Genomic DNA, 16,768 nt, shown 5'->3' on the forward strand with positions numbered 1-16,768 from the left:
GCTGACATATGGACGATGGCAGGTGAGAAACTATTTGAAACAATGAATCTAACTCTGCTGTCTGCATGTTGACATGGAGTAGATATTAGGCCTGCTGAATAACAGGACAGAAGGGTCAACTACTTTAGGGGCCCACACTGCATATTGTCAGGGGCCCAAAATAATAATAATAACTTTATTTATATAGCACCTTTTTAAAAACACAGGTTTACAAAGTGCTTTGACAAACAAGAACAAAGCAAACTAAACCAAACACAGAAGAACATAAACAACAGTAAGAATATAACAAATGCAAAATACTAAAAATAATTAAATACAATTCAACAGAAAAGAACCCAAAGTGCACGATACACAACAGACATATATAACCCGACCGTCACAAGAACCATGATAAGAACCCAGGAAACACAAGAACCCAACAACACGAGCTGAGACCAAGAGGACCAAAGATTTAAAAAGATGTAAGAAACTAAAAGAGCTGAAAAAAATAAATAAAAAGATAACAGCAATAAGAAGGTAAGAGCAGTAAAAGAAATAGAAACAAGTGGTTAAAGGATCAAAAAACCCAAAACTATAATATTAATAAAAAATAAAAAGTAAATATAAATATGAAACATAAAGAGACAAAGTGAGTAAGATAAGAAATTACCAAGTTAAAACATAAGAGGAGATTAAGATATGAGCATAAATAAAAGAACAGTAAGAAGTAAAAGAAGATAAAAATAGTGAAATCAGTAAGAAAAGACATTAAGAGGAGGCACAAGGTTCATTATTGATTATTACTTAAAAATATTTTAAGCTTGTACTAATAACTGACAAAAAAGCTTTAAGTTGTATTTAAATTGACTCTTTATATTTAGGTTAAAATGTTTCGTTTACTTGCACTGTTGTTAATTTACTGCTCTGTGCCTTTGAATTGCCCCCCGGGGACAAATAACGTTTTTTTTTAATTTTTAATTTTTAATTTTATCAACCAATATATCAATGACTTAATTAAAGTTTGTAAAAGTAACCTTCAGAGTGGTCGACCTAAAGCACTGACATTGAAAATAACTACAGGAGTTCTCTGAATAAATAGCTCAGTTTATGTGGTAAACCATGCCCTCACATGTCTTTGTTCTTCCTCTCTTATCAAATTTGTTGACGCACTGCCTGAACAAAAAACCGATGGGCAAAATTATACAAAGACTTCAGTGTGAGAAATCTTCTGTTTTTTTTGTCTCATATAGGCGGCAGCGTTTAAAGTGTTGCCTTGTTTAAAAACAGTTCATTTTCTTCATTCTTGTCAGTCTTGTCATGCTTACATGACAGATACAAACTTACAGACACTTTGCACACCCGTCACCAGGGAACAGTTCAAGCTGACCTAAGGCGTCCTCAAAGAACAAACAGGATGCACACACTATGCACAAAAGGTTGGAGGAATGGTGGTTTCAACAGGGGCCCCCCCTGCCGTGTTAATCCCGCTCTGAGCCAGTACACTATGTGGAATTATGATCTGTTATTACAGATTGCTTGTTCTAGCCTTGATCCACAGGATATGATCATGTTTTGATAACCAGTTTATGCATCTAAGGTGCCTGAGGAGGAATCCAAAGAATCAATGTTTCAGTTGCTGAGAAAATAGTTTTATTCAACATTTTGAAGAAAACATGTATTTTGTTCAGGTTTAAATTGTAATAATAAAGAAACGGACCACATAACCTGGCATAATAATAATAATAATAATAATAAAAGCCATCATGTTATATTTCTCCCTATCCCCTCAGTTTAGTGGGTCAGTTGAAAAAGCACAGGCTGCCTTTAAATCTCGGTTAATCCTTGTTGCTGACTCGGGTATGAAGCTCTCCATCACAGCCAGAATCATAAGAAGAAAAGAAATACATACAAGTTATTGTGTGTGCTCAATACATTACATGGAAACATTCCTTTGTAAGGGCAGACTGTACTAGTCGCAGCAGGGTGTGTCAGACCAGTTCAGGTGTGGAGTGAAGAGGTAGATATGTTTTAAGATAAACAAAGACTTGCTGTTCAACATTGTCAGAGAGAGAGAGGAAGAAGAGGAAGTTTAATTTCATTTCAACTCTTTAATGCAAATGAATAAAGTTAGACAGTCAGAGGGAGAGGAGGACACATGCCCAGTGTCTTTTCTGGTTAAGATCAAAGAACGAAGGTCTGGATTGTAACTGCTCTATAGGGGGTTCAGATAGTAAAGGGGGGTCTAGTATCAGTCAGGTCCATAGGCAGGTCAGGTCACAGCTCAAAGTAATGAAATGTGTTCATGTACTGATAGGACTGTCACCGTTTGGTTTTTCTACCCTCATGGTTGTGCAAACAGATAAACAATGTAGAGCAGCTAAAGAAGAACCGAATACGTCACATCCAAAGATTTGATATAATAATAGATTCTTCCATAGACTGAAAATATGGTTCTTCTTACATGTGCATAACAAAATACCATAGTTTACAAACTAGAGGTTATTACACTTCTCTAATAGTTTTTACTTCAATCAGCTCCACTGAGTCCTATAGACTCATTCTGATACTGATAATTGCATTTTATTTTTTAAATCTCATTTAAAGCATTTCATGACTATTTGTCTTTGAAACGACTTAATTTATACAAAGTTTACTCTGAATTATTTAATTTAGCTTTCAGGTCCAATGACCAGGATCATTTAACATTTCATAAATCAACTTGTCGGGTGGATAAAACGTCTTTCTGAGACACTTTTTCTAAACTGCCTCAAAAGTGTTTTGTTGTTTTTCACTATTAGTTATTGAGCGACACATACAAACCCATACTGAATTAAGCTCACTGGTTAAATGATCAAACAGCTCTGAACTATATTTAGGCAGGAGTTTGCAAAGAAGAGTTGTTTGTGATTCGATCAAAGACAGAAAGAAGGAATCAGCAGCCCCTGCTACGCTAATTTGAAAGTGACACATTCATGGCGCACAATGCGTTTATGTCCTCTGTCATACCAATCTCTGCAAATCAGTCTCCGCCTGCATCCTGTACATACTATATGTTTAGTCTTTAAAAAAAGGAATGCATCAGTTGTATTACTCAAAACATAAAAACTGTGCCCCTAAATTGCCATTTAAATGTATTTAAATCAAGCGCATCAGGACAGAAGAACTAAGAAGATGAAGTGTTTATTCCTTTTCTAACTGTTGTACACCCTCACAAGGGCCTCAAGCTAAACACGGGAAGAGTTGTCTGAACTTCCTAAACTCTGGTGTCAACAAGTTCACAGACTTGGAGGGAGCTGAAACATTTAAGAGAAAGAGGTCACAAAAGACCAGATAAGATGCAGACCATAAACAGCTTCCAGGGGAATAGGAACATTCAAAGTCTTGGGTCATTAAGTTTAGCTGAGCTAATTTTCGACCTGGGATATTAATGACCCTTAGCTGGCTGGTCAACCCTGAACTATCTCAACAACTATTAGTTGAATATCTGTGAAATAAACTGTAATACTGATCACATGCTGACTATCTAAGATGTTGAACAACATAATACCTGCTATGCATGAGCATGTTAACATTTTCACTGTGAGCATGTTAACTAGCGATTTAACTCGAGCTTTACATTTCTGTGTGCAGCCTTTGTGGGAATTATTTCACCTTAATAGTTTTGAAATGAGTATGAACTGTTGTTTTCCAAAGCTAGAATTTCTTCTGGTAGGAGTTGTATATTTTGAAGGCTCATCTTCAGACACCTTTGTACTTCACGTTCATTTTTTTAATGTCATGTCTTTCTGTTGTTCTGTGTTTTTTCTACAGTACCCCTTCCTCTTCGGTTTATCGGTGGCTCTCAGCTGGAGCGTTCTGGTCTGTGTAAGCAGAGTCTACATGGGGATGCATTCCATTCTGGTAAGTACACTAAATCAAATAAATGAAATAATGAACCTCTGACTTGTGGACTGCACTGAATGAAAAGAAGCACTGCCTTCAGTTCTTGGAGTCGTTGAGCTTGTTTATGTGTCATCATATACCTGTTGCAACACATCATGCCTTGACATATTGATGAGGACACCTTCAAACAACAATCTAAAAGCCAGAGAAATAATATGTACATAATTACTGCAGGTGGACTGATTCATTAGTTTTTACAAATGTTAACGTAGGTGCATCACATTCACGTGCAACACATACACCTGACCCATTTATGGTGTTAACAGCATACACAGGAGTTGGTCATTCTTGATTCATGGAATATTCTCAGTAAGCAGAACCAATAAAAAAAAAATCAAAGCCAGGAGATAAGGTTTGATTAGATCCAGTAGCCAGGCAACTGATGAAAGCAGATTTTATGTTTTTATGTTTTATGTTCTACAAAAGGGACACCTATGTTCCCACCAGCAGATTATCTGATGTTCTACAAGATATTAGGATAAAGACTAATCAGTGTAATTATTTGTGTTTTCTTTGTAAAAATCTGCCATGTTAAAAGCACTTTTCTGGATATTATGAACAAACATAAACATTTAAGATGCTCCGCCCTCATTTTTCTTTTACCGTCAGGATGATCTGCTGAAATTAGACGTGGGAATATGACCTGAAAGAAAATGGGTAAAAACGATGGTGGGGGTAGATTTAATCCTTTACAGAAGGCTTATGTTTTACTGTAACTGCACGGCTACGTTCCAATGTAATGTTACAAACTTCTGTGATAGGTCTGTAGCTTCAGTGGTCGAAAATATGAGGAGCTAGCGATGTAGTTTCACCCCTGCAAACCACAACAGCCGCCGATGACGCAAAATGACGATTTTTGTCTCATCGGAGGCTCCTTGTCAGACTTAAAAATACAAAGATATCCCGTCTCAGGGGAAAATGAGGGCGGGATGCACGACCATTAAAAATACTACCAAGTTTCTAATGATACAAAGCTTAATGCAAATGGTTGAAGTATGCCTTTAAAGGGCCGGGACTTTGAGAATATCAGGCAGGAGTGTAAATTCAAGTATAACATTGTTCAAATAGTTTTTCCTTGTGCATACTCCTGGTCTTGAAATAACTTGTGCCCCTGTGTTGCAGGAGGTAATTACTGGCTTCCTCTACAGCCTTCTTATTCTAGCCTTCTTCCAGCCAATTTTGGAAAAGATCGACAACTTCTACATGACGGACCACTATGCTCCACTGGTGATCATCGTTTCACATGTGAGTCTGGGACTCGTGGCTTTCTCTCTGGATTCGTGGAGCACCTCCCGAGGCGACACAGCTCAGGCTCTGGGCACCGGGGCAGGAGCTGCTTTGGCCTCCTATGTGAACCACCAATTGGGGCTGCTGCTGGATCCACCACTGTCGGCCCTTCCTCTTACTCTACCGCCACTCAGCATCAGCATGGTGCTTCTCTCCCTGCTGCGCTTTGCCATCGGGGTCGCTGTAATCCTTGTTACCAGAATGATTATGAAAGCGGTGACTATTCCGTTCCTATGCCAACTGTTCGGGCTGTCGTCAGATGATGTAAGACAAGTGAGGCAGCACATGAAAGTAGAGTTGCCGTACCGCTACATTGTCTACAGTGTTGTTGGTTTCAGTTGTGTCAGTGTGGTGCCTCTCCTCTTCAGGATCTTAAACCTCGCCTGAGTGTTTTGTGCAAACTGTCATTTTTACTGCTGAAAGGATGAAGGCAAACAGCACTTACAGAAAAAATGCTGCTTTGAGAAATATATGAAAATGTCATAGAGCGTCATTGTGGCCTAAAAACAAAAAACTAACAAACCAATGAGCCAGACTGTTGCACTGGGCAACATATTCAACCATTCATTTTTCTGACTGGATCCCACATCCCTCAATTGAAATACACCAAGTGTGTATCAATCCATGGCTGAAAGTAGTCCCCAGCAAAAAACAGTATTTATTTCTGTTTCAGTATTAACATTGAAAACGAGAATGATTACAGCTTTTAAAAAGTTATAAGTATTTATTTGTTTCCCTTTTTAAAATAAATTTTAGTCTTCAGGATCCAATGGTATCTGGGCCAGAGCCTGAGAGTGGTCAGAAAGCTCTGAGAGAATCAGTTAACTATTGTAGTTTTTATTTCTTTAGAACATCACCAGCCTTATCCTTAAAGATCCACCTGTGGGCAACAACTTCAAGTGTTAACTGGAACTTTATCTATCAGATGTACTGTAATGATGCTTGCATTCATTATTGAGGAATATATTGCACATTTTCATTGTTTGATTAAAACACGGGATCATATTTTATTGGAGAATTCCATGCTCGAAAAATAAAACCAAACAATGAATCGGTGATGTGTGAAACGAGTTCACTTCATTTCTTATTTTTGCTTTGCGTCAATCAAGTCCGCCTAGAAGCGTTGAAATACAGGAAGTGTTTTAGCTCATGGGTGTCAGGGTAGTTAGACGATCTCTATTTAAATCTCAAAGATGTTTTTCGTGGTCTTTGAAAAGGCTCGTTGTTTCATTACAGTTCTTCGCATTGTCACAGTAAAAACTATCGTGTCATGTTTTTTTGTACATCTTTTTGCTTTTTTTGAAAAACATTTGTATTTTTTAGTCCAAATGTCAGTCAAGTAATGAGCATTTGAATGCATAAATTAAAATGACCTGTATTTTTGATGAAGTATTTTGCCATTTAAATGAACTTGACCTGATCTATTGCTCTAGAAAAAAAACACAAATCTTTATGATTCATACTTGATTTCTAAGAATTCCGGTGAGGAAAAGATTCCTGCTGCCCTACAGTGTATGAAACACTTGTAAAACTTTCTCAACTGTTTGTTATTTGCTGTTGTATTTTACCATTAATGCTTTACTCCTATATCCATGTGATAATACTAATGAATAAGCATTTATACTCATCATCATCCAGTACTCGTTGATATCAATAGCTCAATTTCATCCATTCTCTGATCTTTTTCTGTCATACAAGGACTATATGTTATGGAAAAATTTGCAAAGGAGAATAAAATATTACAAAATAAGAAAAAAGAACAATTTCAATGTGTTTTATTTTCAAACGGGCTCAAATGTATCTTCATCTATCTCTTAAAAAGAGGGCTGTTAGATCAGGGAATCTGGGATATTGATGTGTGTTTTGCTTTTTGGTACTTGATCATGGATTACATTTAATCTGCCGTCAGATCGCTGGCAAGAGATTTTCTGTAGGCTGGAGAATAACCTTTGATCCGTCACCAAGAAATCAATAATTAGAAATAAATTAAGTATATACTCTGTTTAAAATATGATCTATTAGGGTCACACCAAGAACTAATACATATACATTACTTCCATACATGTGAAGTACACAAAATGCATTATTGTCACATTCTGCTATTATAACTCAAAATACAAGTCAATAGTGAGAGAAGACACAGTGAAGGCAGTATGGGGTCACACTGTGTTCATGCTTAACCTTTGAACTGCTTAGATAAGGTTTTAGGTCTTTATCTGGTTTGTAACCCACACGTACATCCAGCCCAATCATGGCCCTTGTCCACGCTGTCTTTTTAGATTGAACTTTGTGTGATGGCTCCATTGGACATCCTGATACAAAGAATTCACAGAGGTCAGTATATGACCCAAGTCCCCATATAACATCTGACTTTGTACATGTATACATAAAATAATCAAACTGTAAATATCAGTATCTGTCAACAATAATAAAGCCACAGAAGTCTGATAAGAACAAATTTTCCATAATGAATTTGAATTTCCTTGTTTCAGGTAGCCTACCAGACAGAGTGACTGCAGAGTAGGCTACCCACAGAGAGTTGTCACCCACTGAGAGGTCCTTGGCTTGCTATTACACAACCCAAGGTCATAAGGTCGATACCAGATTGTAGAGTGTAATTGTTTTATTTGAAGTAGCCTAAATAATAAATTCATGTTTCATTAATGCTTCATTTTAGATTTCTTTATTTAACTGAACAGACACATGGATATAGGCCTATACAAAACCCCAAGAGCATTAATATGACTGGGTTATGCAAAACTAAAATTGTGACCTTAACATTTACAGTCTATGTTTGTGACAATCCGTACACCCTGCACATAAAATAAACACTAGGCCACTATCTGCCAACCTGTCAATATAATCATCTACGACTATCACACTAAGACTACGCAAAAGAAAAGCAAAAGTATTGCGAGGGAAGACAATTTAAAACATGTCATGCACCAAGGCTGCTTTGCTGGCGCTTCGTTGTATTATCATCGATTTTTCTTTTGCATTTACCTTTCTTTAACCTTTTATTTTGAAAACCACTTAACCGGACGTCCGGACTCTTACTTTTACCAAAACATCCTACTTAGCTTCAGACACCCGCGGGGGGTAGATTCAGCAAGGTAATGTACAGAGAGATGATGGTAAAGTTTGTAAAAAATGTAAGCTTTGTTCAGGTGACCGTGAAAGTTAGACGAGAATCGTTGTTTTGAGTAGAATTGTGTTCGTCATCTGTCGGTAACTCTCGGTAAATGTCGGCAGGTTTTCTCTTTAGCTCGTTTTGTTAGACTCAACTTTGAACTGTTGATAGATAATAATAAATAATGGAGTGTAAAGTGTATGTAAAGTGTCATCTCATCATACATACATATTGAATCCTCTGTTCCCAGTGCAGATGCCTTGCACGGGAAAGTCAAATGGCAGAGGGACAAAAAGGTAAGATACGAGATTTATCTCTTTATATATTAGGCCTATATTATGTTTTTAACACGGTTCTCTTTTAATCCCTTGCTACTTTATCTTAATGTCTAACTAATGTTCTTTCTAAGGTCATAACAACACCAGAATATAGCCTACATTTAAATATTAGTAGGTAAAGTATTTTTCCTTGTTCCTATGCTTATGATTTTATTTCTCTTGCTCCGCAGACCAAAGTTAGACTGGAAGTTTGTGCAGAGGTTGTGCAGCATCCAGAAGGTTCTGTACCCATCATGGGCCAGTCAAAGTGCTCTGATGTTTGGGACACTGCTTGTTGTCACGCTGACAGGTAACTATTTTTATGCTACTGAATACTTTTATGCAAGAAGAGAAGTGTAGTAATCCAACAGGGTAAAAAAAAAGAAAACTGTAACCATCAGATCTACTAGCTGTCAAATGACTGTAAATATTATATCTTTTATGAAGCCACATCATGAGACACACTCAATGCCCGTCAGCAATCCACCAACCCCTTTAGATCACCCTGGACTGCAGTCAGTGCATGCTTTTTTTTTTTTTTTTTTTTTTTTTTTTACTGCTGACCTTTAGCTGTAAGTGTTGCCTAATTTTTCCCCCGTGTGGCTTTTTACGACTCCCTGTTTGAGCTGTTTCCCTGCAATGTGCTAACACATCTTTTTTTTTTTTCTGCCAACAGAGCAGCTGATAATTTACCAAGTGGGTGTCCTCCCAAGCTACTTCTACAAAGTGCTGGGAGACAAAGATTACTCTGGCTTCAGGAATCTGGTGGGCACAGCGATGGTGCTCATTTTGGTCAACTCCACAGTAAGTTAAAGGCATGTGCAGGAAAACAGAGGATGACGTACCTCCTGACAATTATTGCAAAGAATAAACCTGAATGTACCTGCAATGTTCAAGCGTTTACGATGTCAACTACACATCACTCTAATCTCTCTTATCATTTTCCATTGTCTATCTCTGCTACTGATTAGTTTGCAACCTCAGTGAATTGATAATATTATCAGTACCTTTCCATTTAGATTAGTACTTTTGGGATCTGCACTCTCAGCAGCTTTCTATTTGACCCATATATCTAACAGTGATTAAAATGAGCTTTGATGATCTGTAGTTTCCCCTGATTAATCTTCACACAGATTTAGTGTAAACTCTTTATGTAACTTACTGAAACGAGCAGATTCATTTATCCGTTTGAATACATTTCTTATTCACTAAGTTGACTTGTTTCTTATAATGTAGAGCATTGCATTGCAATAAATTCGATTACTAGAAACAAATGTGAACAGAAGCGACATAAAAAAATGAAAGGCTTTTAATGTTTTATTGTGTGACATTGATTGTTAGGCTAAAGCATCTTTACGAGGTCAGCACAGTCTGACATGTTCATTTACAACCTGCACACACTTCACCTGATCTGATAAACTCAATGTTACATTTATCTATAAATTCTACGTAAAGTCTTAAACAACAGATCTTTTTTAAGGGGTAAACAGCAGCATAATGCCTCCTCTTAGAAATCTTTTTTCATACTCTCTGTGTCATATACTTACAGTTTATTGTTGCTGATAGACATCTTTCTTTCTCTGTATGTTTTCCACTCTTCCTCTCCCAGTTAAAAAGTCTGGACCAGTACATTTGTAATCAGATGTATCTTAACTGGAGGAAGACGTTAACTGAGAGCCTCCACACGGCGTACTTCCAGGGCCGAGTCTATTATACACTCAATGTGCTCCGAGAGGACGTAGACAACCCGTAAGCTTTTTACCTTCCTTCTTGAAAGACTCAAATATCATCGTGTTTATTAATGCACATGAAAATCTTTTGTCTGAAACTATTGGAATGGATTTGTTTCTTCTTTGTGTGTCTTTGTGTAATTGGCAGCGACCAGAGAATCAGTCAGGATGCAGAGAGGTTGTGTAAGCAGATGAGCACCATGGCCAGTCGTTTGATTGTGTCACCTTTCACACTGGCTTACTACACCTACCACTGCTTTTATAGGTGAGTTTGGACAATCACAACAGAAATACTTAATTATTCCCAGGGGGGAAATTCTGTACAGTGGCACTCTAATATTAAATCACACTAATGCTACATTTATTGCCTTTGAGGTTGAAGTCAAAGTATCATCTGGTACAAACTCGTGTTCTGTTATGGCATCAACATTTACAGACACATTAGACAAATACTTTGCTTCAGAGAGTCACATGAACATCTGTAAAGACAGAGAAAAGGAACTGTAATGAATCAGTCTTCTATTTACCATTTTAAGTCATTGCAAGTACTCTTTGTAGTTGAAGAGAAAAGAAAGTTCTCCTGTATTCTGTGACTCTTAATTAATATAATGAATGCGAGGGAAAGACATTTACGTGACTGCAGCTCTAAACTTAATTGAATTGAGTCCAAAAAGTTTGCCATGTAACTGTAGCAAGATGACTCTCCAACTTTAATTTCTTTGATTAAACTATTTTTTTCTTGTTTATTTATTATTCTTTTTTTATTTATAATTTTTAAATGTACTTTTTCCCTATATAAAGCACCACGAAGAGCCTTTTTTTTTTAATGTAATGTAAAAAAGAAAACTTTTTTTTAATTTTTCTCTGCAGCACCGGCTGGATCGGTCCTGTGAGTATCTTTGGCTACTTTGTGATCGGGACCATCACCAATAAAATCCTCATGGGGCCAATTGTGTCGACTCTGTTCGAACAAGAGAAATTAGAGGGAGACTTCAGGTAGGTTTTGCATGGAATTCAAAGTGTATGAAATGACAAACACATAACTTTCTGTGTCAATAAGAACATGTGCTGATGGACAAGCAGAGCAGGACTGACTTAAATGTAAGGGGTCGGGTGTTTCTCCTGCTTTGAGGTGGAGATTTCATTGTTCAATTTGTTAAGAGGAAGTTTCTGTGGACTTTGGCCCAGAGCTTTTACCATTTTAGGAAATAACACAGGATATGTGTCAACTATAAAAAGAGGAATAGTAATAGATTCAAACTGTCACAAAGAACCAATACAATCATACAACGATGTAAAACAGTTAATGAAACAATGTTACAGTTAATATTACATTTAAAAATTGCCCGGTGGCTGATTTTGTTACTTGGAAGGTTGAAACAAATTTTTAAAGCTGTGTTGTGTATCTCCAGGTTCAAGCACATGCAAATCCGTGTCAACGCAGAGTCTGCAGCTTTTTACAGGTGAGGCACTTGATGTACACAGCAGGGTCAAACTTAATGTCTCTATTTTTGTGTTTTCAAATAAAAAAACCAAAGCATACCAGTGATGACATGTGTCTGTTGCCATTGCTGAAATGGAATTATTTCCAGGAAGTTTGTACAATCATAACGGAATAACTTAGATAAAAAATGTACTTGGTGTTCTTTTCCTCTTTAAAAAAAAACAAACAACTTTATATAATGTGGTACTTTCTTGCTCAAGTGAAAATAAAAAAAATGCTGCTGTCTGTGTTTTTCAGAGCGGGTAAAGTGGAGCACATGAGGACCGACCGCAGACTGCAGGCTCTTCTGCAAACTCAAAAGAGTCTAATAAACAAAGAGCTCTGGCTTTATAGTAAGAACACCCTACACACCTACAAACCTGCTCACACACACATTGTACTGCTTGATTTCATTAAAAGTTGTGTCGTTAACCTCTGGCTCCTTCTCTCTCAGTTGGGGTGAACACCTTCGACTACCTTGGAGGTTTTCTCAGCTACATCATCATCGCCATTCCCATCTTCACAGGACTCTATGATGGCCTCACTCCCGGTGAGCTCAGTGCGCTCATCAGTAAGGTAGGCTTCTTTTTTTATTTTTTTTTAAATCATGTTCATTAATCTGTTTATTTGTATCCATTCAGTAGAGATGTCAGTACTCCGCTGGTCTCAGCTTTAACAGTTATTCAATCTGTATCAAGAAACAACAAAAATAGATGAAACGGAAATGAAAGTTAGAATTAATATAAAAATACACAAGTTTAAACAAATAAAAGTCTCATTGCAAATAAGTTTTCAAATGGCAGAGAGATTATCCCATCATAGAGGTGATGGCTGAAAGTGTATCTGTTACAAATGTATCCACTAGGTGGCAGCAAATACTTTCTCTCCTATCAAGACGGCTGCTTCCTCTCTTCGAGTTCAAATCAAATGCCTGTAGTCAGACAAAGAAGTCACTTTGAAATGTCTAAATAATTATTAATTACTATTTGTTCATTCTGTTGTGTACTTTACTTGTCTTAGGGTATTATTCAGAGTTTAAACATTAATACACATTTATAAAACTTTCCACTCGGCTTCTCCCTCACCTTGTTCATATTCAGAACGCCTTTGTCTGCATCTACTTGATAAATGGCTTCACACAGCTAATAGACCTGTCGACCACTCTGTCAGACGTGGCTGGATACACCCACAGGTATCTCATCGCATACTTAAATTCACTCCATGGAAGACAGATGATGACAACAGCTTTTGAGCTGAATCGGTGTGTTTGTGTGTGTTTGTGTGTGTTTGTGTGTGTTTGTGTGTGTTTGTTTGTTTGTGTGTGTGTGTGTGTGTGTGTGTGTTTGTGTGTGTTGTGGGCAGGATTGGCGAGCTGAGGGAAGTTATGGAAGACATCCTGCACAAGCAGTGCGACTATGACCCGGCATCAGGGGAAAGCTATGACTTTGACAGGTTTGTGGGAGAACTTTTATATCTGTCATTGCTCTGAAAAAGTTCAGTCGAAAGAGGTTGAAGCATCAGGGAGCATTTCAAAGAATACGACAGAAAAAGGGAGACAGAACATAACAATTAAATATGAAGTACTTTGATTTAAGCTTATCTGCCTTTCTGTTTTTTATTGAATTCCTCCACTCAGTGACTTCAATGTCCATGCGGGCCCAGTGGACACTGCCTTCATCCTGGACAATCTTTCATATAAATCTCCGTACTCAGACCAGCTGCTGGTGGAGGATCTGAGTCTGAAAATCAGCCAGGGTTCACATCTGCTGGTGGTGGGGAACACAGGCACGGGCAAGACATCACTGCTGAGGGTCCTCAACCGACTGTGGGAGGCACACAGCGGTGAGAAAGCAGCGACACTGAGAATGAAGTTTGATTGATTTAATCTGTTTAACGAGAGTCAAGACAGGACACAGAGAGTTTGCACATAAAAGACTGAAGCTTATAAAAAGAAACCGTGTGTATTCTCTATTTCTAGAAAATGTAGAGGTCCTCTGAGTTGTGGGTATTTGCTTTATACTTCACTTAATCCTTCAAACATATATCTTCAATTAAACAACAACCCGTAAACATGTTTTTAAAAAGCCCACAGATACAGCATATGGACATTTTAGTGAGAGACATTTAAATAACGTCCCTTAAATATTTTTTAAGGGACATATGGGCCAAGGATTCAAAGCTCCTACTACAAGTTTTGTTTTAAACAATCCAATCTGTGTTTATGGATAGTAGGAAGAGAAACACATCTGTGATGTTGGCTGTTTTCTGTACAGATTACTTTTAGTAAAAAAAGCTGAGGGTGGCTCTGTTTTTCTGTTTTTGTTGGAATTCTTTTGAAACAAAGAAATACAAAGTATGTCATAAAGATCAAAGAATCAACAGAAAGACTTAAGTTGAGATGTCTGCTCTTATATGTCGCGTCATTATTCTCACTCCTCAGGTTTTGTCCAAATGACCACGTGCTTTGGGCCCAGAGGAACCCTCTTCCTGCCTCAGAAACCGTACCTGACTGATGGCACACTGCGGGAACAGGTTACCGTCTCTCCCTCTGTTGTTTGTCTTTTCGGGTTGTTTCTCTCTCCAGCCTGTAACATGTCATACAGTAAACCAATGAACACAAATTCAATGCTTGGAATAGACTAAACAAGGACTAACTGTATTTCTCCCCTCTTACAGGTGATTTACCCATTGAAGGATATTTACCCTGCATCAGGTAGCACATTTCATTCTGAACTGTATAAGATTTATATATTATTATATATAACATTCATTTTTATATCAATCAAAAAAAGAGATCATGGTTTTGTGTTGTGACTTTGTAAAGATGTTGATTTCTGAATTTAGTAAAATAAGGGATCATAAAGAGAGCTTCCTGTTTTTCAGGTTCAGTGGACGATGACAGAATTATTCAGTTTCTGGAACTAGCTGGAGTGGTGAGGGACTGACAAAATATACAATATTTGAACTATATCTTTAGATTGTTTTTGTAAATGATTTGCTAACCTTATTTCAATTATTTTCAATATGCTCTTTCACTGAATCGAACCGCTTTATGTGATCCAGTCCAGCCTCCTGAAACGGACCGGCGGTCTGGATGAAAAGGTTGAGTGGAACTGGTAAGATAAGTACAAGACACAAAAACTATTTTAGTTGAATGAATAAATGTGTACTTTGTTTTTTTCTGGGTAGTAGTGATTCATCAGTGATGGATACGATTTTCTCTGCAGGTATGATGTTCTGTCTCCAGGTGAAATGCAGCGTCTCTGCTTTGCACGACTTTTCTACCTGCAGCCTAAATATGCAGGTGTGTTATTCTGGACACTTCTGATTAGCAATTCAGATGTGATGTTAAAGGCGACCCAGATGTAGTTTCCTATCATTTTAAGTTTTACATACTCAGTTACTCTTTCCAGTGTTGGATGAGGCCACCAGTGCTTTGACAGAAGAGGCAGAAGCTCAGCTCTACCGCACCTGTAAACAGCTGGGCATGACTTTGATCAGTCTGGGACACCGTAGCAGCCTGGAGAAGGTAAACTGAACACACAGCTTGAAAGTAGTGCTGCATTCGTGTGCTGCTCGGGTGGTCCAAGTTTCCGAGTTGGGAAGTCGTTCTTTCGACTTCAGTGTGTTCACGTGATTTCATTTCGGAAAGTCGGAATGTTGTAACAACAGCACAAAAAAGCGTTGATGCTACGAAGAAGATCAGTGAAATGTTACTGTTAAAAGTGATATTTGAGCAAAAGGTTAATGTGCAATACTTGAATTAATAAAAAGTATGTTAACATTAACAAAACATATTTTGCCCCCATTTGATGAAGATTCTGACGTCAAGTTGGGAAGTCGGGTACCTTATTTATTCCGAGTTTCCGATTTGTTGTTTGGACTTGAGCAGGTGTTCATGTGCACTTTACAACTCGGAAACTCCTTTTTCCCAATGTGTCTGACACCACATGAATGCAGCATTAAATGATGCATCTGCATCACCGCAGGCCATTTTGCACCTAAAACAACAATTTAGGTATTAAAATTGAGAAATGTGCAACCTGAGGCCACTTTATCAACGTCTATATATCTCCTGCATAGTTCAACTTGTGCTTCTTTTTCACTTCCTAAAAATTTAGTTTGAATAATTCATCCTTCTTCGTCTCCCTTCTCCTACTTTGTTTTCAAGTCTGTATAAATCTAAGTTAAGATATTAATTCTGCCTCTCTGTCTCACAGTTTCATGATGTCCAGCTGAAACTATGCGGAGAGGGTCGGTGGGAGTTAACCAAGTTAAAAGGAGGCAGCGGGAGTCCCAACCTCAGAGTAGAAGACACATGACAGCAAGGTCATCACTTCGGACATGCTGGAAGCATCAGATCAGAAAGCACTCCTGAAGTCCTCGGTTGTTTTTATTCAAGAGCGCCTCCTTAAGGTACTATATAACCCAGTTTCTCAGGAGGAGGTGAACAACTAAAATACATGTTGTTGTTTTTTTTACTGGTTTGCCTGGTCACTTAAGAAGTTGAGAAAGTGGGCAGGAGTGCAGCAGTTTGAGGACATTTGTGAATACTTCGGAATAATTTGGTTGAGCTCTCCATCCTGATAAACAAAGACTCTTCTCAATCAATGACTTGGATGACTTCACCGTGGTCAAGAGTATATTCACCTACTACGACAACAATTAAGAAAAGAACGACACTTTAGCCTTCTCTTTTTGTAAATCTTATTGTTTATTTATGAGATTATTTTTGTGTATGTTTACAATCACTACTTTGGGTAAAATGATTCCAATTTTATATTAAAAACACACTTTCTCATCTTTTTGTAAATCCTTTTAAAAGCACGATACATCTGTAGGTTATACAAAGTTAAAAAAAACTTTCACTTGGTTTTTATAAAAAGCATTCTTATGTACA

The 16,768-nt window shown here is 37.6% G+C and overlaps 2 protein-coding genes across 2 annotated transcripts in view; both read left to right on the forward strand.

The window, feature by feature from the left end:
• The window catches only part of LOC132985022 (sphingosine-1-phosphate phosphatase 1-like), a 7,760-nt gene extending 795 nt beyond the window's left edge, over positions 1–6,965 (forward strand). Inside the window, exons 1-3 of the mRNA XM_061052135.1 lie at positions 1–22; positions 3,790–3,879; positions 5,044–6,965. The exon at positions 1–22 is cut by the window's left edge and continues 795 nt beyond it. Of these exons, the coding sequence (XP_060908118.1) occupies positions 1–22; positions 3,790–3,879; positions 5,044–5,595 (664 nt within the window). The 3' untranslated portion in view covers positions 5,596–6,965. The remainder of the gene's footprint in view (positions 23–3,789; positions 3,880–5,043) is intronic.
• Positions 6,966–8,588: 1,623 nt separating this feature from the next.
• abcd4 (ATP-binding cassette, sub-family D (ALD), member 4) lies at positions 8,589–16,669 on the forward strand. The gene is made up of 19 exons (XM_061052134.1): positions 8,589–8,634; positions 8,847–8,965; positions 9,332–9,459; positions 10,265–10,404; positions 10,534–10,650; positions 11,256–11,381; positions 11,798–11,848; positions 12,127–12,221; positions 12,323–12,444; positions 12,969–13,060; positions 13,231–13,320; positions 13,505–13,710; positions 14,309–14,400; positions 14,545–14,581; positions 14,752–14,801; positions 14,932–14,984; positions 15,096–15,172; positions 15,282–15,397; positions 16,089–16,669. Exons 1-19 carry the CDS (start codon positions 8,594–8,596, stop codon positions 16,188–16,190), a joined length of 1,854 nt encoding a protein of 617 aa, XP_060908117.1. The 5' UTR covers positions 8,589–8,593; the 3' UTR covers positions 16,191–16,669.
• Positions 16,670–16,768: the final 99 nt, after the last annotated feature.

This window comes from Labrus mixtus, chromosome 12, assembly GCF_963584025.1.
Source record: "Labrus mixtus chromosome 12, fLabMix1.1, whole genome shotgun sequence".
NCBI classification, from domain to species: Eukaryota; Metazoa; Chordata; class Actinopteri; order Labriformes; family Labridae; genus Labrus; species Labrus mixtus.

Coding starts and splice junctions, on each gene's coding strand:
- abcd4 (XM_061052134.1), top strand. CDS start 8,594: ATGCCTTGCACGGGAAAGTCAAATGGCAGAGGGACAAAAAG. Junction 10,405..10,533: donor CGAGAGGACGTAGACAACCC/GTAAGCTTTTTA, acceptor TGTAATTGGCAG/CGACCAGAGAATCAGTCAGG. Junction 11,382..11,797: donor AAATTAGAGGGAGACTTCAG/GTAGGTTTTGCA, acceptor GTGTATCTCCAG/GTTCAAGCACATGCAAATCC.